The 24905-nt window shown below is 34.6% G+C and overlaps 4 protein-coding genes across 15 annotated transcripts; 3 read left to right on the plus strand and 1 right to left on the minus strand.

Moving 5' to 3' along the window:
• The first annotated feature begins 1645 nt into the window (after positions 1-1645).
• On the plus strand, positions 1646-3881 carry LOC124301921 (threonine aspartase 1). 2 transcript variants are annotated; one of them, XM_046757510.1, is made up of 8 exons: positions 1646-1933; positions 2145-2212; positions 2291-2562; positions 2657-2801; positions 2876-2992; positions 3125-3317; positions 3414-3565; positions 3749-3881. In XM_046757510.1, exons 1-8 carry the CDS (start codon positions 1861-1863, stop codon positions 3821-3823), a joined length of 1095 nt encoding a protein of 364 aa, XP_046613466.1. In that variant the 5' UTR covers positions 1646-1860; the 3' UTR covers positions 3824-3881. The 2 variants fall into 2 exon arrangements, with proteins under 2 accessions (XP_046613466.1, XP_046613467.1); XM_046757511.1 differs by lacking the exon at positions 2876-2992.
• Positions 3882-4081: 200 nt separating this feature from the next.
• On the plus strand, positions 4082-9405 carry LOC124304136 (aurora kinase C). Of its 5 annotated transcripts, XR_006908066.1 has the most exons (8): positions 4113-4197; positions 4537-4654; positions 4893-5084; positions 5441-5575; positions 5683-5841; positions 6110-6341; positions 6607-6746; positions 7665-9405. XR_006908066.1 is itself a non-coding variant. In XM_046762205.1 (7 exons), exons 2-7 carry the CDS (start codon positions 4557-4559, stop codon positions 6691-6693), a joined length of 903 nt encoding a protein of 300 aa, XP_046618161.1. In that variant the 5' UTR covers positions 4082-4197; positions 4550-4556; the 3' UTR covers positions 6694-6820. The 5 variants fall into 5 exon arrangements, 4 of the variants coding, with proteins under 4 accessions (XP_046618161.1, XP_046618159.1, XP_046618158.1 ...); XM_046762205.1 differs by lacking the exon at positions 7665-9405 and having other exon boundaries at positions 4082-4197; positions 4550-4654; positions 6607-6820; XM_046762203.1 differs by lacking the exon at positions 7665-9405 and having other exon boundaries at positions 4103-4197; positions 4529-4654; positions 6607-6820.
• On the minus strand, positions 7376-11567 carry LOC124304139 (zinc finger CCHC domain-containing protein 10). Of its 3 annotated transcripts, XM_046762213.1 has the most exons (5): positions 11433-11567; positions 11017-11166; positions 10552-10814; positions 8137-8558; positions 7376-7748 (listed from the first exon to the last, which is right to left on the minus strand). In XM_046762213.1, coding segments are annotated over exons 1-4 (450 nt in total). In that variant the 5' UTR covers positions 11468-11567; the 3' UTR covers positions 7376-7748; positions 8137-8556. The 3 variants fall into 3 exon arrangements, with proteins under 3 accessions (XP_046618169.1, XP_046618166.1, XP_046618167.1); XM_046762210.1 differs by having other exon boundaries at positions 8137-10814; XM_046762211.1 differs by having other exon boundaries at positions 7376-10814.
• Positions 11564-21312, plus strand: LOC124304134 (E3 ubiquitin-protein ligase Arkadia). Of its 5 annotated transcripts, none has more exons than XM_046762193.1 (13): positions 11564-11652; positions 14452-14639; positions 15119-15560; positions 15811-15968; positions 16039-16151; positions 16429-16589; positions 16659-16798; positions 16931-17051; positions 17272-17515; positions 17720-17878; positions 18102-18320; positions 18558-18640; positions 18927-21312. In XM_046762193.1, exons 1-13 carry the CDS (start codon positions 11564-11566, stop codon positions 19054-19056), a joined length of 2247 nt encoding a protein of 748 aa, XP_046618149.1. In that variant the 3' UTR covers positions 19057-21312. The 5 variants fall into 5 exon arrangements, with proteins under 5 accessions (XP_046618149.1, XP_046618150.1, XP_046618153.1 ...); XM_046762194.1 differs by having other exon boundaries at positions 16934-17051; XM_046762197.1 differs by lacking the exon at positions 11564-11652 and adding an exon at positions 12201-12218.
• The last annotated feature ends 3593 nt before the right edge of the window (positions 21313-24905 follow it).

Below are 24905 nucleotides of genomic sequence, written 5' to 3' on the forward strand. Positions count from 1 at the left end.
TCCACGCTAATCTAATGTATAAGAAAGTATTTATTATTTACGTAAAAGATTACGGTAGAGACAAGAAAAATAAAAATAAATAAAGTCATGACTATGTTATAATAATTTTAGTATGGATCAGTGATCCGTAGGTCTGCAAAGGTGACAAGGGATTACTGAAAATCCGACGGCGGGTTGTAAACTTGTGCAATATTGAACAATACGTATTGCTTGAAATACTTACTATTCAAGTAAAAAATTTAGATGAAATAAAAGTTAATATTTGAAAAAAAAATAATATAACGCTACTATGTATTTACACTGTAGCAATTAATTTTCATGCATAATATATGAGACCGAATTATTTTCTTTTAATTTCTACAATAACTCGCAGTTTTAAAAATGGTTCATGATATCGCAAATTAGAAAATATTTCTGTTATACAAGCTGTAATATTTCTAATGATATGTATTGTAATTTAAATAGGTATTATGCGCGTCATGTGATATAATGATCTCTCGATCGATACTTTTTGTATGTAATACCACATTCATCATCAATGGCATCGCCTTTGAAATCAGAATACAAACTCATAGCTGCTCTTATCCAAACATTTCACGTCCCCAAAGCAATAGAATGATTTAATTAATTGCTTCATTCTGTCAACTTTACAGACTGCCCAAACTGCTCCATCATTTATATAGGTTCCTGTACATAACGATGATATATTATAATGAATACCATATGATAAATAATGATTTATTATTATTATCATTATTATTATTGTTGTTAATGATTATCATCTAAGGTCTTAACCGATGAGTAACTGTATTACAATATTGTATTCTTTCTCTGCTTCGTGCTCTCTATAGATAGCCACACAAAAAACTCTAATTCCGACGTGTATGTAATCATGTTTGACTACTTGTGTACCCAGCAATCTTGAACAAAGGTACTATCAATTATTATTAATGAAATATTGTAATGAAAACTTGAAATGGTAAATAGATATTATCTATCGACAATTGTTAATTTGTTATTATTATTTTTATTCATATTGTCGAACTAAAAAAATGCAGGCAGATTCGGATGGTGAAACATATGCTTATATTGTAATTAGCGTTTATGGTAAAAGCTTCAGTCAACACAATTAGCTACTTCAATAAAATCCAAAGTGAAGAAATTAATTTGAATGGTACAGAAGCGAACAGTCCAAGTACTACATCGATCTCCCATTTGTGGTATCACGCTTCTTCAACTCATGTGAATTATTTTCCTATTCACACCCTTGAATACGGCCAAATTTTGAAGATGAAATCTGAAAAAGTCCTGTTGAGTAATGAATAATTTTCTATGCAATGTTGTAATAAAAATATCGAAGAATTATTTGAACTTAAGGTATCAGAAGTAATATCAATAAAAGATTTTATTATTTATTTCGGGTTCATACATTTTTTCTACTATTTTTCATTCCATCTCTGATCCTCGGTAAATATTACACATGAAACATGACCTGAAGTTATAATATCAATTTTTGAATAAACAATAAATGCAGATATGAAGTCAAAGTGAAATTTGTGGAAATTTTAAAAAAAATGACTTAAATACAATAATAAGAGCGTTAAATCACGATTAGTTGATGGGTGCTGAAAGCGATAAAAATCATCTTGTGAAGGTCGTTTGTAAAAGCGCGCATAATTTCACGCGTCCCACGCATTGTGATTGGAATAGATGCATCAGCTGTTGCCCTGTGATATACCCATCCATTATACACATGGTGCAGTGGAATACTGCTGTTGCGTGATGTTCTACATCAAAATAAGAAAACATAACCCTGGTAATCACTGAATTATTAGTTCGTACAGAATTACAGAGAAATTAATGGCTGCGAATAGTATTGCAGACCACATGGACATGGACAGCTCCAGAAACGGTTTGATTGCAGTACATGTCGGTGAGTCGTCCGTCAAGCTTTGATACATACATTGTTTCCCACTCTTACAGAAATCTAATAAAACTAATCATGATCATTTTTATCGCACCTGAATGCCGTATAAATAAACATAACGTTGCTCACTGTGCCAATTTCTAGGTTATACGTCGCCTTTAATTTAGGATAATTTTTCAAAAATTATGGTTAAATCCAGTTTTCTATGAATTTTAAGGTGCTGGTCAACATTCTCTTACTCTGAAAGAAAAGTATGAAAAACTCTGCTGCGTAGCATGTAAAAAGGTGAAATATTCATTTTAAAAATAATATACTCCTCCAGCTTCATTTCTCAAATTCAAATAATGCAACACATCTTATCAGGCAGCCAGTATTTTAAAATCTGGGGGAAATGTGTTGGATGCCGTAGTTGAGGCTACAATTATACTGGAAAATTCGCCATTGACAAATGCTGGCTATGGATCAAATCTTACAATTGAAGGAAAAGTTGAATGTGACGCCAGTGTTATGGATGGTTCAACACTACAGTTTGGAGCTGTAGGAGCTGTTGGTGGCATAAAAAATCCAGTCGCTGCTGCCAAGCTATTGTGCAACCAGCAGTCAGGCAATCTCACACATGGTAGAATTTTCCCCAGGTTGGTAAGATTTACATTTTGATTAATAGTTATTTCTTAAACCAGAGATAATTAAAGTGTACAAAAGTGTAAATGCTTAGTTATAATGTTATAGTTTCTTAGTTGGAGATGGAGCGCAATTATGGGGTAAAGAAAAAGGTTTGCAAACAACGTCTGTGGAAGACTTAATTTCTGTCAAGGCTCTAAAGATCTATAAACACTACAAGAGGAAAGTTCTCAGTTGTGAAAATGTACAAAAGGTAAATTCTTTTGGTACCTGAAGAGATTTGTGTATAGAAAGCTTAAATTAAGAAGACGTATATTCTTTTTTTAGCAAATTACTAAAAAAATGGATACAGTTGGTGCCATATGCGTTGATACAGATGGAAATGTTGCATCTGCATGTTCCAGTGGCGGTATTATTTTGAAGCATCCCGGCAGAGTTGGGCAGGCAAAAAAATTAAAATCTTAATGAAATTGAACATTATCTATCTCAACCGTTGTGAAACTGATACAATATTACCGAATTCATCACAGGCAAATTCAAGAGTTTAGTCGATAGCTTTATGTTTTGTGTTTTCAGGCCGCGGTCTGGGGTTGCGGCGTATGGGCACGTAGTGCGAGAGGTTCCCCAGATTGTTCAGTAGCAACTAGTACATCCGGATGTGGAGAGCACTTAATTTCTGCAACTTTAGCTCGATCTATTGCTGAAGGCATTTTAAGCTCCAACTGCCCAACCACTGCACTCCACAGTGTGATGAAGAATGATTTCATTGGTAATACTTCATGATATTGCATCCTTGATGTCTGCAATTTTTCGTGTGAATAATCAATTATTTAGGAAAGTTAAATGTCGTACATTTCCATTTTAGAGTCGCCCTTCTTAACGGGACTTGACCAAAAGCTTGGTGGGACTATAGCGATTAAATATTCTCCCCAACAATTTGTTGGAGATCTACTATGGAGCCATTCAACAAAATCAATGATTATAGGGTACATGAATACGAGAGAACTAAAGCCAAAGGTGTGTCTATAGAATCACTGGACTGAAGTGACGGTGTCTTAATTTTGTATACGGAATTAACATATAGACAATGATTTAACGAAAATATTCAATACTAAAAATTAGCCTTGAAACTTCAAAGTACTTTCAGTCATCATAACTCTTTGGGATGTTTTTTCAAAATCAGTTACTTGTCCTTTTCAGAGTCGCATGTCTGTATTGACTTCACCAGAAGTAGGCAGAAAAGCAGTTGTGGAAGGAATCGGATTTAGGATATGAACGATGTAATGTTACACAATTACACTTTGAATAAATTATACAATTTTTTTACCAGTAACAAATCTTATCAGCCTTTGTGTGGATAATTTGAAGTTTTCTTCAGATTTCCTTCCTTTGAAATTACCCGCTGAACAGGCATTTCGATACTAGCGCACCTTGCGGTGACCTCGAATGGTTCTTGCTGTTGCAGGCATTGCTTAGGTAGGTATATTCAGCCCAGCATGAGGATTATCTACAGAAATGATGATTTGGGTTTGGCTGCGTTCACTTCTCATTTGTCAGTTATTAGATGAATTTGAATTTGTGACGCTTCGAATCGGTTGTTCTGCTAAATACTGAAGATTTTAATCTGCCACAGCTGATTTAGTTATTTGGTACGTGGCTTTTGTGTGTTATATGCATTGATGGATTATATATTAATACGGAAATATGATTAATAACTGTATAACTTACGATCAGCAGTTTTCAAACCTTTGAAGGTGCTATGTCAATCAAAGAAAGTTATGGATAGTATTTTCCTGAGACTCCAGATAATATTTAAACTCTAATCGAATTTTTAAACCAATTTGCAATTTTAAGCCCTTGTATACCAATTTGGTTGCTATTATTTAATTTCTATGAATAGTATTTTTTTTTCGTTGTACTTAATAATATTACGTTTCTTTTTATTATTCACATTTATTTTACCCTAATTATATGATTCAGTTTAATAGATTTTAGAGGTAGACAAAATATGGCTACAATCAGTGACGATATTCCTGAGGAATACCGAGATGGGATTAACCAAATGGTTGAAATCATGCATAGAGAAGTCGAGTACCGTGCCAAAGGGTAAATAACTATGAATTCCTTGTGCGATACACTAACATTTATGTTCTGTATTTTTCTGTTATTATTATTCTCTATTACTATTCTTTGTTCAACGACATTTAGGGCATGCGAATTTAACCTAGTATGAGAAATTGCTTGCTGTACGAATTCGAATCGCTGAATCTTATGCGCAGTAGAACTTTGACATCTTGTTTATATATTTGTTGAAATAAATTTTATCTGGTATATTGTCATTTAGGTTTAAGTGGGCTATGGACGATTTTGATATCGGAGCACCATTGGGGAGAGGAAAATTTGGCAGAGTTTATTTAGCTAGAGAAAAGAAAACCCATTACATGGTGGCTCTCAAGATGCTGCATAAATGCGAGTTAGTCAAAGGACGAGTAGAGAAACAAGTGATGCGTGAGATTGAAATACAATCACATCTGAGGTATTTAAAACTAGCATAGAAATTAAATATAGGCTTCTAATTTGGTAATTGTACCCTAGCATCTACTTTTTTTAAGTGAAAGCACCAATTTCACTGAGTTAATTGACTGTTTACTGTTTTTTAGATTTAATCAGCTACTTTTCATATTTTATTATGGAAATTGTATTTTAGATTTTTGTGTACAATGAATTATAGGAGTCAAAACTTCATAGTTTTATATGAGCTATTTATTCTGACTTATCCACAAACAATATTAATTTGCCTCTAAAATTGGCTTACTAGCTGTTTGGAAATAATCTTTCACAATCTAAAGTGAAACATAAATCTGCAGATTGTAATTGTCAACATAATTTCAGGCACCCAAATATACTCCATTTGCTAACCTGGTTTTATGACGCTAAACGCATCTATTTAGTATTGGAGTTTGCTGCAAATGGAGAACTTTACAGGGAAATGCAGCGTCAGCCTGAAAAGAGATTCAATGAGCACTTGTTAGTAATTTAAAAAATATAATAATCTATTCAATCTTACTTCAAATCACATAGCCACTTTATATAGTTTAGATCTCTTATGAGTAATATTTAATTTTCAAACATAGATCTGCCAAGTACACGTATCAAGTAGCAGATGCCCTGAACTATTGTCACAAAAACCATGTGATACATAGGGACATTAAGCCTGAGAACTTGTTACTTGACTTTCAAGGTGACATAAAATTGGCAGACTTTGGATGGTCTGTGCATGCTCCGTCGTCAAAGTAAGTAACATTGCATGACATACTTAGGATATTATCTGATAACTGATGTCAAACGTGGTAGAGCAATGAAAGCATAGAAGCAGCTGATACTTTTAGCAATGATCTCTAGAAAATATCTCTACTGAGTCTTAAGAAAGTCTTTTGAGAAATTAGCTGTTTAAAATGAATTCCTAATTAAATCACATGAACACGAATATAGAGCTTTTCTATCACCTGGAAAAAATGGAACCTTTTTCCTAATTCACTCGAACCCCATTTATTTTTTTAGGCGCAACACTATGTGCGGCACATTGGATTATTTACCTCCAGAGATGGTAGTAGGACAGACATACGACATATACGTAGATCACTGGTGTTTAGGAATTCTGTGCTATGAATTTTTAGTTGGGAGGCCACCATTTCTCAGTGACACGCATGAAGAAACATACAACAAAATTAAGGGCTGCATTATACACTGGCCAGCTCATGTTTCTTTAGGTGCACGAGATCTTATCTCGAAGGTATGAACAAGAATGCTCAAATTTTGTAGCATCGATGACGAATGTACTTTAGCATAATTTTGCTTTCCACCTGTGCTCTGGGATGTTAAAATTTGGGCCAGTGAATTGTCGCAAAGTATTTAGTCTACTTATTTGAGTATTCTACTACATTCACCCTGTACTTTAATATTGCAACAAATCCTTTTTTTTTTTTATAAGTATCTGCTTTCATATTCAAATTGTAGTTCGGATATTTTTAACATGTTAACTTGTTGATATGTTATAGCTGATTAAAAGGAAGAGCTCTGACAGAATTCCACTACCTGCTGTGATGAAGCACCCTTGGATAGTTGAAAAAAAAAGCAGAAAATAGTCATTTCTATAGTATTAGCTGTCGTCCCTGAAGCGCAATGCCTATTCTGGGGTGTAAGTGCTTTGAATACTGTATATTTCACATGATCAAACATTATTAGGGTAATATTTTTTCAGAATTTGAATAGTAACAATATTCCAATTTGTTTTTTAGTAAATTTATAGCATACTAACATCACATCAAACTGTAATGATGATTCATGGCTATCCAAATTGAAATCCATATTTTTATATTCTTTATTATATTTAATGATGAAGCTGAAAGCATTTGGTTTGTTCCTGCCAACTACACTATCTACACTTTCACAATATATTATAGTGATGGTATCCTCACACAAAAGTGTAAAAAGTATAAAAAGTGTAGCTAGCACGAACAAACCAATTGACAGTAGAATATAACTTTTAAGATATAAGTTGAAGAAAGTGGTCTTAGTTTGATATGTAATAGTCTTTAATTTTATAAATACACTTCATCTTATTATACCACAATGTCAAAATCAATCTTCAGAAAATATGTGAATTCATTTTAGCGAACATTTTATTATTGATATTGGTCACATTCAAGTTGATGTATAGGTGCCTTCATAATAATATGAGCGAGGAATTTTGGGTCAAACTTTTTAATGTATAAATAAATCGGCATTGTGTTGAGAAGAGTAGGTTTGAGATCAATAGTATGTATGTATTGTAGCATTATGATGTTCAAGAATTGAATTTATTATCATCCCATCAACGCGTAGTAATTAATACAGAGTTATTTTTGCTATCTATAACACTGCTATAATTTTGATATAAAAGAAGTATTTTTACTGGAGACTGATGGAGATTATCAAGGGGTAATGTACCAGTAGACCGCAAGAGCAATTTCGGGAATGTTTATCTCATAAGCTAATAATTCCATTTGAATCAGATTTTTTCATTTGAAAGCCGTATACATGCAGGTGCATGTATAAATTTTTTTTTTTTTTACAGGAACCCATTTTCTGGAATCACTGTTATCTTGTCCAGCGTAAAACGTATTCCTCATGGACCCAGGAATCCGTGCAGCCGGTTCATCTGAAACACAGAATTCAAAGGGAATCTTAAAATATAATACATAGAGTAGTCCGTGATGGTAGATTTCTATCCTGAAACTTATTTTTACAGAAATGCCGACAGTTCGAACATGATGTTCGTTCGTCGTCTATAATTTTCGACCTTCAGGGTTTTGAAAAAAATTCTCCCGTGTGAATAAGAAAAAATGTCACAAAAAATTGTATAAAAATTGCAGCAAATCGGTCGAACCATTTTCGAAATATTTTGAGAATCAACTTCCAAATTGATGTTTTAAGATAACTGAGTTCAACGTTTGGCCAAGAAATTATGTGCAAGATATATTTTTTTTCTTCAATTTACCGTCAGTGATTCCAGGGTCATAAAGTACTATTCCAGCATCAATTCTTACCTATTTACACTGAATTCCTCTTCACGGATCGCCTGTTTAGTTTCAATTTGGTTGATATGAATGTGCTCCTCATCGTCTACTTCGCAGTACCAATCAGCTTTCCTTTTGATTTGGTTCCGGAGTTAAAAATTCATGTCGCTGTGTTAGCGGCAATGTTTCCAATGTGTGAACTGCTATGGTTGATCTTGGGTGCTATTACCAAAGTACGTTGTTGAAGCTCCCGTTTGAATTTGGTGTGTATCTTCTGTCATAGCATTGTAACTGTCACAATTAGATCTCTAAATATCAACTCAATATATTTGGCTACATCTGGATGGAGAATAGGCTTATGGTGGTAGCTCTTCAATGTATCTGTAGCCTTTCCTCACTGCCAAGAGAACACCATTGTCGATCCCTGGTGGACACCCATCATGCTGTGACTTCTGGTCAGTTGACATCATATGGAAAAAGGTATACCGAAGATTGTTTGGTAATTTCTTTGCACAATATAACGGCATCAGCATGATCTTGCAATACTGATACTGAAATACCGAAACACCGAGATATCGAAGACATCAATATTCTTCATCATAAAATTAATGGAGCTTTGTTTACATGAACTTGTTTGAAACTACGATTTTTACCAAAACAACGGTACTTTGAAGTAATGCATGTACCGATTATCTGCAAGAATTTCTTAATCTGTTTGACACCTGCCAAACCATAAACTTTCGCCATTAACATAACAAGGATATTGGATGAGGCATTGTAGGAAACTTCTGGTATAGTCAGGTCATGTAAAGTCACTCGGAATATTACAACTTCCCAAGAGTTGTGATATATTTTTTTCACAAACCATTTTTTTGTCTTGAAAAATGCATGTGCAACTGAAACTGTTGAAATATTTGATTATCAATCTTTCAACGAAAATGCTGAACTCGTTACTGATTGATTTGGTATGTGTAACAGATCAGTTTGAACAATGCTTAAGATCATGAAAAAATAATATACATTCTTTGCAAATCATTAGTGAGTTGTAATATTTTACAAACAGATGTATGGATTTCAATAGTATCTTGTCTGATGAGTCCCTGTAGCTCTCTGTATGCCATATATTTACATGATATTTTGGTATGGTTATTATATAGGATCCTACATGGCTGATTCTATGAAGTAGCTGCTGACCAATATACATAATAGCTTTTAGATTCGAAAATCGGAACCCAAGATAAGATTACGCTTGGCTAAGAGACTAACAATAATCTTTTGTATAGAATATATTTTAACGAAGAATTGGAGAAAAATTATCCCATTATATAATATGTATATAAAAGGAATTGTATTTTCATGCTGCATAAACGGGATCTCATAACATTTTCAAGAAATGAACAATGTTGTGCTAATATTAGTATGATAATGAGACAGCTGCATATGTGTGCAGTATAAATAAAAAACTACTAGACTGATTTTTAATGGGTTGTCACCAATATCATTTTTATGATTATCAAACTAACGCAGGCTCTGTCTTATCACCCCATTGCTCCAGGGGACTGAGAAATAAACAACATTGGTAATTTATTCATTCATCTCCATCCTCGTTTCAGCTGGGTTTTCCTTGGTAAATTCAGTAGAGTAATGGTGGGGATGGTAGGCTACAATTTTCATATTGCCAGACTGCTCACGATACAATTTGACGAGTACATTTACGAACTATCCATCTTCCACAATAGAACGATACGCGATGCAAGCAGGAGCAAAGCCCCTAGTTCATGACAAATATTATAGTTTGTATCACCAATTAGTATCTACAGCCTTGTAAGTTTCGAGATTCTTGAATGTCTTCGGGCACATACTAACAGGCTTTTGACCAACTATAATGATGGCATGGTATGAAAATGTTCTGTTGACAGTCACGTTATTAACCAAACAAAGAAGCCTAATGGTCATATGGAAAATAAATAAATGTCTATTAGAAATTTGGAATTTAAATAAATAATAATAGTGCAGATAGCAAATATTTCAAATTTACTCATTTAAATATACTTTTTTTCCTTATGATTAGTTGACATAGCATTATTATATTTAAGTCCTTAAGTAATACATTAATAGTAGTAAAATAACTATGAAGTTATTCAATGGTAAAAAAAGTGATAAAAAATAGATTGTCGATGATATGAGATTCCATACATTTAAAAATGTAAATGGAACCTTTTGACGCATTTCTACTTTGCTACTCGTCACTCCTTTTGCACAAGGCTTGATTTGTTTATCCAAAAACTTCATTTTTTTTCATTCTATAACAAGAAAACATGTCCTCTTCATTGGAATATTAGAATAATTTGAATGACTTCGCAATATAGAATGATGAATGAACTCATTCCTATGTTACAACAGGAGTAGGTACTAATTTGAACGTATGTACTAATTTAAACTTACATTTTTTCGTTTTTTTTGCTTTGCTGGATTTGGTACCTTCGCTGGAACTAGAATCTCTGCTTGATGAACTGGATGAGGTGCTGCCACTACTACCACTGCTACTACTCGAGCTAGATGAGCTGTCACTGGAATCCGAATCATCGGAGGAAGAACTGTCTGAACTGCTACTATCTGTGCTTGAGCTATCTGAATCACTTGTACTACTTGATTCCTTTCTAATTTTTTTTTTCTGTTTCACAGTTTCACTGGTCATCTCTGGCTCCCTATGAAAATTGTTAGACGAGTCACTTTATTGAAAAGTTATGAGGTCAAAAATGCTAAAGATGGCGATTGAAAAAATGAAATGCAGATTCGAATACCATTCTTTTTGTAGAACAATCTTGTATAGCGGATACTCAGAGGAAATGATAAAATTAAAACTATTGGAATTTAGGAAGACGTATCAGTAGACAAACATGAACTTACAATTTTTCCACCTCTTGCTGTTTTATTGCCTTTTTTAATTGCGTAGTTCGTGAAGATCTGTGAACGTATTTCCTCTTGCCTTTGCACTCATAACTCCAGTGACCCATTTCCAAACACTTTTGACAACGCACAGACGCTGGGTAAGGATATCTGAAAGATTGGGTGTATTAATTAATTTTTAAATCATAATCAAAATTTGTATTCGAATTGATTATTTTTTCAGATAACGCCAAAATTTGTAATTTATAGCGAAAAAATAAGAAACATATTAAACTTTTATTTGTTTTTCCAACGTTTATAACCTATATGAAAGTATTGTTCAAAATGTTTAATGATAAGATATACACAGAAATTGAAAAGGCGTATAATAATAATAATTATTATTATCATTTGTACTAGGCAAAAATTTTACGTACGTTTTTTTCATTAGCTTCATACCGTACGCGCTCATTACGGTGCTTGATTATTTTTGTTTGAACAACAAACAACACGTTTCCAACCTACTACAGAATCGTCTCGTGTTGATTGGGTCAGGTTCTTCTTCCTAATGGCTATGCCCCCGAAAAAGAAGCGCCAACGTACTCTTAGCTTATTCCTGGGATATCCAGGAATTTCAAGAACTATGCTGATCCTTAGGCATTTAATTGAACTTATTCTTACTTTATTTAACTATTAGATTATATTTAACCCTATTTTATATTAATCATTTACTTATTTATTTATTTATTTTACTCCTCTATCCCCCTCTGGGATGTGCCCTGTCGCATATTCGTTTCCAAAGCTTCCGGCAGGAAGGATGTAACAGCACGACAGGAAAAAAAACAACAAAAGAAAACACTGAACAGAGACACAGAGATGTATAAAGTAACAGGCAAATGCGCATAGTCATAAGTTGAGATTATTCCTAATTATAAATCTGCTAGGACCGTGATAACCTGAGTGGACCCTTTTAGAAATATTTCTTGCGGGGCAGTATCTCTAGTAACTTTACGTTTTTGAAGAAAGTTCTTAAGTTTGACACGGGGAGGCTAAAATATGGACACTCCCAAAACAAGTGCTTACCCGACGGAACAGGGTGACCACACGTGCAAACCTGTGGAGCGACCGGGAATTCGGTCAGGTTGAGTAGGTTAGGTTCGTTTAACCTGAAACCATCCTGAAGCAGACAGTTGAAGATTGAAATAGAGCAGAGTGGAGCTGAGGTAAGGCTGCGTTCGCCCATGAGATTGCTTAGTACTGTGGGCGGTCGTCATGTCGTAGTTGGTGCACAAAAAGAAAAGTGAGCACGGTAGTTGCAAGCTTCACGGCACAGGCGTCGTTCGCGTTTGCTTGCCTGGCTATAGCCGCTGTTTAGCCATTCTTGGATCTGTGTAAATTTTTTTTACTTCTAGTTTTATTGTTGTTACTGACATAAGAGTATTCACACTTCGTAGCTAAATTTTTATACATGTACAGACGGCAAATTACATAAATTCCGAGTAATCAAGTGACACGTTCCACTTTATAATGCGCTGATAGTTCATACTCAAGTGACGAATAGTAGCTATAAATTATTTTGCTTATAATGACGAGGTGAAGAACGGGAATCTCGGTACATTATTCTATCCACCAGAGGAGGGACAAGTATGTCGTATATATCCTGAATAAAATCTATTGTTTCACCATTATTTGATTTTAATAGGGTAATCAAACCTGAGCTATACAGTTATAAGGTCGTATAATCATTTCCACGGACGGACGAATATATTACCCAGGCGTGGATCTTCCACTCAATGAATCATTCGCCTCCCTGATTAATTTTATCCTGTTATAGGTTCATCCGTTGTTCTAATTTATTTATTTTGTCTTTCACCTTGATACGTACTCGCCGGTTATTTAATCAGGGCCAAGAATTCAGACGTCTGGCAATTTTTTTTTCTCCTGGTAGTTTCCATCACTCAATTATGGCTTCTTTGGCTTCTGCAAAATCTGATTTTCTCATATCAGAATTCCGTATCATCTTGTATTTAAAAGTTCAAGCTTCAATAAAGAATTTGATCATTTCACTTGTTTTAAATTTGCATCTACCTCCTCATTCTTGTGGTATATTAATTTTTGTAACTAGGAATATAATTTTTTGTTGATACAATATCAAATTGATTACTTGTTCAATTTCTTTTTATATAATACCAGCTTATATTGCACGATTTCAAAGTGATATAGAATTATGTGTATTCATGATTCATAATGTCTTGAACAAAAGTTATCCTCATTGCTACTTATGTCTAGGATTGACGCAAGTCTGAAAAAACTAATTCCGATAACTTTGGCTTATACGACCTAAAATACTTTGGTAATATTTTGTCTAAGTTACTCCATAAAATTTAGGTACGAATAAATTTTTAATTTGCTCTACAATAATTGTAAGATTGTTTTATGGAACTTGGAGATGAAAAATTGATTGATGGGATTTATTGCAAACTGCATCAATTGGCAAATGTTACAAATTTTTATTAATCAATAAATTACTGCAAATCATTTAATTGACCCAATTTTTCATGTCTTTTCATGCACGTGCATTTTTGTATTTCTTATTCTCAGTCAACTTCTTGTAGTTGACTAACCAATCAATATTGAGTTATTGCCTAGTCAGTACATATTTCGATCGAGTAGTATGCTGCACTGCTAGCTTCAGAGTTTCAGACCCAATTACTGTACACAAATATAACGCAATCTAATGTTTTGACATTAGATATCCTATGGAAATATATAATAAAGCATAACCCTTAATGCTGAGTAGCAGTTGCAAAGCTACATAATGGCTGAACTTGTATAATAATAAATATACGAATTGAAGATATTCTGGTAATAATATATAAATCATTCTTCGAATGAAACTAAATATATAAGCAGATAGTAAGACTGGATTGAGAGACCGTCAATTCCATGTTGATTGCGTAGTATTTAACTGAAACAGTTCAAGCTTCGTATTTTCTCTACAAAATTATGTTCGGTAATATATCGAAAAAAATTATGTGCAACAATTTGTTGAACAATGCTTGCTGCATAGACAATGATTTGAGGAAAAAGTTCAATTATGTGAAATTTTTTTTATTGTGTGCTGTGCACAGGATCAAAAGTCTATCAATTCAATGCAAAATGGCTTCCGCATAAAAAGAAATTATTTTAAAAAGTGAAAGAATGCTTTACTTTGAGAAGTAAAAATTTTATAAATAAATCGATACCTAGTTTTGTAAACAATTATGAAATATGATTTATTTGCATAAATTGCCAACTTCCTTAACATTTAAAAATATGCATCTACTTTACTTCAACAAGATTTGTTACTGATTCAATTTTCTATTTGCTATGTAGACGTTCTTTCATTTCTCAACATTTGTCACCTCATTTTCAACCGCAATGTAACAAATTACTAATCATATTCTTCTCGTACAGAATGGAGGACGGCAAAACTTCTGAAGAAATGTGGCGTAATAAAGGAAAGACGGAAAATAGGAACGGTTTATTTGGTGGAGAATCTGCTGCAACCTCAGCTGATTCTAGCTCTGCATCTTTGGCTGATATATTTGATACTGCTTTCACCTCCACGGTGGATCCATTACCACAATCACGGTTTCCTGCAGGTAATAATTTAGTTTAATATCAATACACAGATAAATGATATAATTTTTCATAGTTTTGCGGTTTTTAACGTATTAACCTGTGGTTTGTATGCAGTTGAGTTCAGTTTAATACTAACCGTACCAGGCTTGGTCAAATAACCAGTTTCATTACAGTAAGAATAGGTATATGTGAAGTGCCGGTATAGTTAGTGTTAAAATATGATTAAAATTCGAAACGTTCACCTAACGATGCATTTTTAAGAGAAATTATTTATCTTAGTTATTTGAGTTGAGGACTATCTGAAATTCAGTAATCAACTGTATGAAAGTAAAAGATACTCATATTTTAAAAACTCGACACTATCAAATGATTGTAAGGATTCTAAAGAGTGATTTAATTTTCTTCAATTTTTCATTATGTTAACCATACCATCTTCAACTGTGTAATCTGGGACGAAAACTAGGGACAAACTTGAGGTTCAAATTTTGTTTCTTAACAGGAAATGAAATGGAGTATGAGCATTTGTTTGCTGACAGTGATATAGAAGAGGCTGATGTAGTGCCAGTAGAGCCATTTCCAAGTCAAGCACATCACTCGAGCTCTGAAAACAGTCTTATATTCTGGCCATATCTTCCATCTACAGAACGCAATGCACATTCTCGAGAGTATCGGCAGGCAGGACGCATGAACTGTAATATGTGCCAAAGTAAGCCGGGTAGAAATTTGCGGAAAGAAACAGTGGAGTCACAATCGGATGGCGGGTTATGCGAGGAACGAGTTTGTGAAAATTATCGCCGAAAAAGAATTTTACATGAAAGAGATATTCCAGCTCAACACAAATCGAAGAAAAGTGAGGAACAAAAACTGCGAAGTGTTCAGCATGTCGACAGATTAAGTGTACCTGGCCCATCTAGAGTATCAGATCATCCTGTTGATTACAGGTTAGTAAAATTACATTTAATGCTTATCAGACAAGTACAATTCGCCATCCTAAAAATAAAATTTCTCAAATTTTTTAGTCTATATATTGACAAATGTTTGCACTTATTAATATACTATGAAAAAAAAATACTAATAGTTCAACCCTTCTTTATCCCTGAAAATAGTTGTTATTTTCGTGCCAGTTATAATACTTGGCTTGAAATTTCTTAATTTATACCTGAAGCGTGCATATATGTTGAATCTCTGTAGTTTAACTGGTTCTGCAAACCAAAATGGAGGTGCCTTAGACGAGGGACCACATGATATTCAGAATGCTAATACTGATGAACCTACTTTATGTCCTGCACAAGTACAGTTTAAACCAATACCAGAGCCATCTCAACAATCACATCCAAAACATCCATTGAGTATGAATTTTAAGTTGTCATTTTCTAATTTTCCCCTGAATGAATCTTATTTTATCACATAAATTTTTAGGAAACGACGATGCACCATTAGCTCCTGATTTACAGTTGGATTGGTCATCTAGCAGCGACAGTGAAAATGAAGAGGACACTGTGGAAGTGCTCGCAACTGTTAATCATAACAAAGTAAAGGTTTTTCGACATTCTAAGTGTACCAATTTACAATCTACAAACAGTAGTAAAAACTATAAAAAGCTTGAATCTGATTAGACTGATTTTCATTATTTTTATGGGACATTTTGCGACTAAATTCCAAATCTACCCTGCATTCAGCATTATTTCTCCAATATTCAAATGTCGGAACTTGTCTCGATGACGATGTGCTGGAAACATCTTCCTGTATGTTAAGTTTTGAGATGATCTTGATTACACTCTATTAAGTAGCCTGAAATTTGAACTAAAGGGTGTCTCACAAACGGCAAACCAAGCAGCTGGTATTGTACCAGTGGTTGATCTTACAACAGAATCGGATGAGGAACAAAGCCCACCACAAGTTCATCAGAGTGATCCAGCCGTAAATTCTGGTGGAGATCGTGTTCATTGGTACCTACCCAATGCTCACAGGTGCATATGATACACTATTATGAAAATTTCAATAATTTACACTATCTTACATTTCACAATTTTTTTCAGGGTCAATTCTTGCTGCATGCATGGACCTCCAGATCATCGGTCTCATATGTACCACCACTCTCAGACATATCATGCTCATCACAGGCCACCTGTCATTCCTTCCAGTTACACAAACTTTACTTACCCCACTTACCATCCAGGTAATTCAACTTTTGCAAAATTTACCATATAAATTGTATTTTCTCACTACAATAACACTTAAGTAGTATGTTATTGTAAAAAAGTAATATCCTCTGTGCACTGGCAAGATTATTCTACACTTATTGTTGCAGAAGCGCCGATAGGAGTTCCGACACCTCGCATGTATCCTGTACATGAACAACTATGGTTAAATCAACAGCATATGCAAGAAATGCATCGTCGCAGGCTTAATGCAAGATCATCTCATCACGGGTATGTCTTGTTTGATTTTTCTAAAGATGTATTGAACAGACTCATCTATACATGAAGTTGAAGGAACATTAGTGAAGTTACTTCATTCACTGGCAGAAATTTTATATGCTCATACTGATTAAATATACAAGGTGTTTCATCTTATTGCCTATCCTGCTGTATATCCAGCTGCCAAAAAATTGTCCAATAATCAGTTCACTATTGATACTACTTTGGTTAGATGCATGACACCAAATGCACAAGTGCTACAACCTAGTATGCACTTGTGTAGCAGCAGCAGCAGCAGCAGCAGTAGCAGCAGTAGTTCGAATCCTCGTTGCAGTGGCAGAAATGGAGCAATATTGAATGAGAATTATCAGTCACCGCCTCCACCGCCATCACCACAGCAACCTACGGTTTACAGCCATCCAGAAATTCTGCCTCCAAACATGATGATTGGTAGTCCATGTCCACCGCCAGTTATGGTAATTAATTACTACTTAGGTTTCCATTCGATTAAAAGGGTACAAAGCCAATAAAAATCTGACGAAATTATTTTTTACTTACGGCATGAGTACATATTTTAACTTTTGAACATTTTATTTATTGCGTAGAAATCGCCTTGTTCATCCAAAAAAATTACAAGACATTGTGAAATTTGAAACCACAACATATTCATATATTTTCAGATGCATCCTATTCATCCACCGGAGCCCATGGAACCTGGACCTGAGATGGTTTCATCAATGCCAGTACACCAACATGTGCATCACCACATGTATCACTATCATCCACCAGGGTCTCGACAAATTCCTCACCATCTGCACATCAGTTTTGGTTCTCACATGGTGAGTTCGGGTGAAAAAAAAATTTCTTGTAATTATAAAAATGACTATTATTTTAGATGGGATTCTTTACAGAAGTTATGGTTTCTTTTGGCATATAACTTTTTGTTATATTACCTCCCCCATTTTATTCAACGAATTGAGAAAATCATTTGAATAATTTGTGTGTGTGCAAATATTGAATGCGAGAACACTGCGAAATCTAGGGTATTTTTGTGTAAATTAGCATCCTGCTGCTGTGCTACCTAACTGCAGAGCTCCTGGAGGCCAGGATATGTTGTATTCGGCCTTAGCACTGCCGGATGTTCTTCATCAAGCACGGCACATGTCAGCACGTCTTGAACATTTTATGCATGTCGTCGATCAAAGACGCTTGACACATATTAGCTGCGGAGCAACACAAGAATCTATTGAAAGTCACACATTCCCGCATAAATACAAGCGGGTAAGTTGATTGGGTACTAAATAACTTTACTAAATAATACGGGCTTGCTATATCAAGTGACGAAGCATAGTCATATATTTTTAATTTTTTAACAAATTGTATATTTTTATTTTTTCTGAGATTGTTTTTTCACGGTATTAATCGTTAAGGTGATTATTGATATGGTGAGCTGCTTGTGTTGAGAAAAATTTCAAAAGGTAAACTATTTTTTATTTATATTCTTTTGTTTTTTCACAGGTGAAAAAGGTAGAGAATGGGGAGGATTCTGTAGAAAAGTGTACTATTTGTCTCTCAGAGTTTGAAGATTGTGAAAGTGTTAGGTAAGTACGCAGTTTTCTCTTATCGAATACAGATCATGCGATCACAGCTTTTTAATAGTTTTTAAGCACTTTCCCAATCCGAGTAGTATATCATCGTTTATTTAACTTTCGTTGTAACTATCTAAATTGGTAGTGTACCAGAAAAGAAGATTGCTTGCTTTTGTAAATATCAGAAATCAAGGTATATCGGTCTATCAAAATTAGTTTGAAGACCTATAATCTATGTATAGGAAGTATTTGTGATTGAAATATAAAGTAATGAATATATTTTCATTGGTATGTTAAGGAGGCTCCCATGCATGCATCTATTCCATGTGGACTGCGTTGATCAGTGGCTGTGCACCAACAAGCGATGTCCGATATGTCGAGTCGATATTGAAACATTTCTCCACAAAGAGCTATCGGCTTCTACATAGCTTAAAGTTAATAATATTTCGTACCAACCCCTCTTACTTGATGATAGTTTTTATTAAGAAATTCAAATGCAAGTATTGAACGAAAGAAGTTTAAAGTTTCGCCCGAATAAGTATATACACTTAACATCTTAGTTTTTGGCAGATTCAGTGACGCTTATTTGATTCGAACACGAAATTCGATGAGAATTGGTTAGAATGTAACACGTCAAGTGTACGTGTAATATGAACACACCTTTGTAGTCATGTTTCTGAATAATTTTTTTTATTTTGTGTTTGGATCATAATATGCGTACAAAAAAATTTAACCAATCAATAAAAAATTGAGTGAAGAGCTCAGTACTTAGGTCGTACTAGCTGTATTATCCAAAGTACATACACACTCTATATCAAATCTTTTTGAGTGAAACTTCATAACGAATATTGAGAAATATTTATAAACAATTCCATATTTATTTGTTAATGTTTACTATGAAACGTGTTGCTTTAGTAATGATGCAAATAATTGTAAATTAATTTTAACAGATAGACACACGATAGTTTATACTTGAAATTACTCGAAATCCAGAAACTCTTTTTCAACAATGTTAAATTGGTTTTACTAGAAAAATAGCAACTATGGTAGGAACTAAAACAATGGAACAAGACTGAATAATTTTCTCCGAATTTGCGGTACGAAATTTATTTGTCTTCCAATAAATTAATTAATGGAACATTTAAAAAAAAATGTCAAACAAGCGTCAATCTTAAATCATTCTAATCAAAGCCAAAGCATCAGAGAAGAGATTTAAGTCTGTGAAAAATTATTTGATAACTACTCATGAACTGTTTCACCACTAATAACTCAATTCTAATAATTGAATACTAATTTATGTATCAAATGAAGAGTTACAACTTCATGTTGAGTTGCTCTGCGTAATAGTTCGTCAGATATGCACTTTTTTCATTGGATTTGTAAATGGTGCTTTACAAAGAACTACATTAATTGAAAATAGTGAATAAAAATAAAAACAAATTATGATGATAGTTTCATGTTGTAAATTGCAGATTAGGATAAACGTATCTTTTGAAGTAATAAATATCCTAATTATTTTTAATAACAATAAAGTTAACTTCATTTATTCGTATGTATAGTATATCTACTGATACGATATTGTGTAACTCTCATTCGGTATTTGAGCCGGTTGAAACTTACAACTAACCTTCGTTTTGGACAAGAAAAGATTTTTATCAATGAAATATACCAATTTACTAGTTAAAGCAATGACTAGCCAGATAATTTTATTCTCTAGTAACAGTTGTCAGTATATGCACAATTTTTGAGCAAAGATTGACACGAATGGTACATGGATGTCAAATTAATAAGCTTATATTATGCACATATTGCACATCTATTCATACTCGTTCTTCGACAGCTATCCGAAACGGAGTTTGACCATTTATATGTATAATGTATATGGTATTAAAGTTCAAAAAAGCATCCAAAAGGAATAAATGTATCATATTACATTATTTAACATAAAGTCTTCTTTTGTCAGTAGATGTAGATACTTTACTAATGCCATACCAAAATTACTACGTACCGAATTTCGGTCGTGACGTCGAATCACTCGATCTAGAAGGAAGTTTCAAAAACTAATTTTACTGTTAAGTTTTGGTCACTTAAAGAATCGATTCTACTGTATGCTGGCTTTCAAATCTTTGAATCAACTGAAGCCAGTATTTGACGTAGTTTTGAATCTAAAGTACCAGCTAATCTTATTTCAAAAGAGGCAGATTTTTTACATCACATAATTGGCCTAAAAAATTAGTAATAGGTAATTGTACTTTTTGTTTTGTACACTCATTTTATCATGTCATATTTTTTGTATTTTTGCTCCTAACAGGAATAATAATTAGGAATGTTCATGAAATGCATGGACCATTAGTTTATACATATATCCTAAACGTCTGTGTTGTAAATTGATACGGCTATTAATTAATTGGTAAAAACTGTATCCATGTAATATACGTACCTATATGCCGAAGTATATAGTCAAAAACTTTTATTTATATGGTGATTTCAATTTTATACATGTATTTTAATTATTGACGAATAAGCATAAGTCTGCTAACTGCATGTACATATACATAAGTGTAAACTATGATTATTATGTATATTAGAACAAGGATGCATCTAATAGTGGTTATAATCTTTAGTACCTAGTAATCAATTGGTCAGCAACTGTACAAGAATAAATACCAATGATTCTATTGCAAGTTTCATGATGCAAAATATTTACTACTTAGCCGCAGTGTAATAAACATTGTTATCAAATTTTTAGTATTCTTGCCAATGTTGAATAGATTGTTGCTAGGCTGTTATGCATACCTATGTGGATGTATGTACAATATCACGAACGACGATGAAATATAGTTATAAGCAATTTTTTTTCGGTAGAAAAGAGAATAACAAATGTGTTGTGTTCAAATTTTCTGAACAAAATCAACGTTTGGATATGTTTTTCACGAAGTGTGCACTACTTTCATTCAGACAGAGTCAAGCTAATAACGATCACTATGCTTTGAGTTTTCAGGAAAAAATGATTCTTTCATACAATGGAAATACGTAAATCTTGAAAAAACTATAATCATGATTGCTAAGGTTAACGAAGCATTGCTATTAACACAGTTATTGATATTTTTACTTAAAAAAATGGTTACAGATCGATGAGAAAATGACAAAAAGACAGATATTAATTAAATGTTGATATAGCCAGTATCCATAATTGTAATAACAATTTATGATGCCCTTTATAAATAATTTCTTCTGTACACTTGAAGTTATCTATAGAGCAATGTATGTACGTTATTAATACTGCAATACATACACATTCCTATCAGCTAAAAAGTTTTGCAATCGCGCAACCGGTCTTGAAAGAACAAATGTTCAAATTGCGATAATAATTCACAAAAAGATAATGTGGATCCATACATTGGCCTACCAACTATATTCATAAACTGATGAGTAATACAATTTAGCTCCAATGTGATCAAAAGAATGCATAATCTACGTAACATTTTTTTATGCGGCATATTTCTAAATTATACATACAATTATACAATTCATTTTACTCAGCATTTTGTATGGGGATTGTTGATAGTCTAGGTTGACGATACCCGTTTATTTTTGGCGGAATCTAATTATAGCAAGTGAAGTTGAAGAATCGAATGAAACTACAATAAATTGTAAGACAAGATGTACATATAAAGAATTATTCCAAAATTTATGTTTTTTTCGATTTCATAGACGCTTTTAAATCCAACTGTCACAGGACGGCAGCGTTATTAGCTGACCCATTAACTGAAGAATATATCTTTAGTCAACGGCTGACCATCGAAGGGCCTAGCCACTTGAGTCTGGAATCGACAGGGAAAATAAAGTGCATATTTCTTGTCTGAAATGTAAAAACTAAAATCATTATACATACATCGTACATCTTACATCATATCATACGTTATAGTCATAGATAATATTAAAGTTTGAAACCAAAGTTTGGATGTCGGATGTTCGGATGTTCAGAATGTGACGTCACCCAAAATTTTTTTTCTCTTGACGTCATCGATCTATATAGACGAAAATCAGCTAGCCGAATTCCTCAGTCCAGAAACAACCGCGCAGTAGAGAGGACGTACGAGAACCGCGCTCCACAGATTTCAAGTACCAGGTTCTCTACCTCCTGGATCCTGTACTTTCTGGTGCAACTCAAGTTCCACGAAGAGCGCTCCGTAGTTTCTGTGCTCCAGGTTCACTACTTGCAGGAACTTGACTTCCAGGACAAGCGCTCTGTGGTTTCAGCGGAGCAGGTACGCTACCTGGTGAAACTCGACTTCCAGGACAAGCGCTCCGTAGTTCTGGCTGTCCAAGTTCTCAATGTGGTAACTTTTGACCAAGCGGTCCGTGGTTCCTGCGCTCCAGGTAGACCCCTGGTGAAAATTGACTTTCAGGACAAGCGCTCCGTAGTTTCTGCGCTCAAGGTCTACTGCCTGGTGAAGCTTGACTTCCTGAACAGCCACTCCGTGGTTTCTGCGCTCAATGTACGCTACCTGGTGAAACTTGACTTCCAGGACAAGCGCTCCGGGGTTCCTGTTTCATGTTTGCAATAAATTATTGCAATTCATTTTCGCACAAGCCCAAATTCAGTAGCTGTCAGAGCGCTAATCAAATTTCTACAACTTTTTATACTTTTCTCATAATCTTCTTGGTAAAATGTGTCGATACAAAAATTATACTAATTCTTACACAATATTTTTGATGTGTTCTAATACTGAAAATATTTATTAGTATTCGAGATACAACCCGAGGTCGTTAGCGGTGGTCGTTGGAGGTGGTCGGAGGTGGTCGAAGGTGGTCAAGGAGGAGGACGAGGATGACGAGGAGACCAAGGTGGACGAGGAGCTCGAGTATTTGTGCTCGGTGAGTAAAACATTTTTATAATATTTGATGGCAATTGTAATTATATTTCATCTAAAAGATTTCAAACTTGTCATGTTTACAATAAATTATTTCAATTCATTTTTCGTGCAAGCACATATTCAGTAGCTATAAATGCGCTAATAAAATTTATTATATTATTAGTTAATTAATTAATTTTATTAATCCTTACAAAATATTTTTGGAGTGTTCTTATACTGAAACTATTTATTACTGTTCAAGGTATAACCCGAGGTGGTTATAGGTGGTTGTTGGACAAGGAGGAGAAGAAGATGGACGAAGAGGACGAGGATTTGTGCTCCGTGAGTAAAACATTTTTATAATATTTGATGGCAATTGTAATTATATTTCATCTAAAAGATTTCAAACTTGTCATGTTTACAATGAATTATTTCAATTCATTTTTCGCGCAAGCACATATCCAGTAGCTGTAAATGCGCTAGTAAAATTTATTACATTATTAATTAATTAATTAATTATATTAATCCTTACACAATATTTTTGGAGTGTTCTTATACTGAAGCTATTTATTACTGTTCATGGTATAATCCAATGTGGTTATCGGTGGTTGTTTGAGGTGGTTGGCGGTGGCTGGCGTTAATAGGACGTGGTTGGAGAAGAAGAAGAAGGCGGAAGAGGAGGACAAGGACAAAGACGAGGAGGAGGACTAAGTGGACGAGGAGGACGGAGGTGGTCGAGGGTAGTAGGGGGTGGTAGGTAGGAGTAGTAGGAGTAGGAGTAGAAGCAGGAGTAGGAGTATGAATAGGAGTAGAAGTACGAGTAGGAGTAGGAGTAGGGGTAGAGGTTGAAGTAGAGGGTCGCGGGGCGGGGTGGGGTCAGGTCGGGTCGGGTGGGGTAGGGTAGGGGGTAGGGTAGGGTACGGCAGATGGTGGGGTGGGGTAGGGTAGGGTAGGGTAGGCTTCCCCCACGTCGGCTGTCACCTTGTCGCGGTGTAGGGGCTTGATGGCCGCGATTATTCTTGAGGATCCGACGCCCCGGGACTTCAAAACCTCGTGACGGAAGAGACTCTAGACAAGTGTTCACTAAGAATAGTCGGCTCAGCCTCTTGGGGCTGGGTGTATGAATGGTGGTTCGAATGGGCGATGTGTACATGGGATGCGGTTGGGGCCCCTGGGGCGATTTCTCAGAGACTAACCAAGGTAGGAGTAGTTGCCGACCGACCGGGGCTGCGGGTGAAGTCAGTACCTTTACCGGGCCTCTGTGGCGTACTACAGGTAAACGTTAGTCCACGGAACCTTGGTTCCATGGCGAAGGTCCCAGGAAACCACACGTTCAACGTGGGAGAACCGCTTCCCGCAGCTGACTGGAGCCAATCTGGGAGTCAAACCTGGGATCCCGGGCGCATGTGTGGAGGATT

This window comes from Neodiprion virginianus, chromosome 4, assembly GCF_021901495.1.
Source record: "Neodiprion virginianus isolate iyNeoVirg1 chromosome 4, iyNeoVirg1.1, whole genome shotgun sequence".
Classification (NCBI taxonomy): domain Eukaryota; kingdom Metazoa; phylum Arthropoda; class Insecta; order Hymenoptera; family Diprionidae; genus Neodiprion; species Neodiprion virginianus.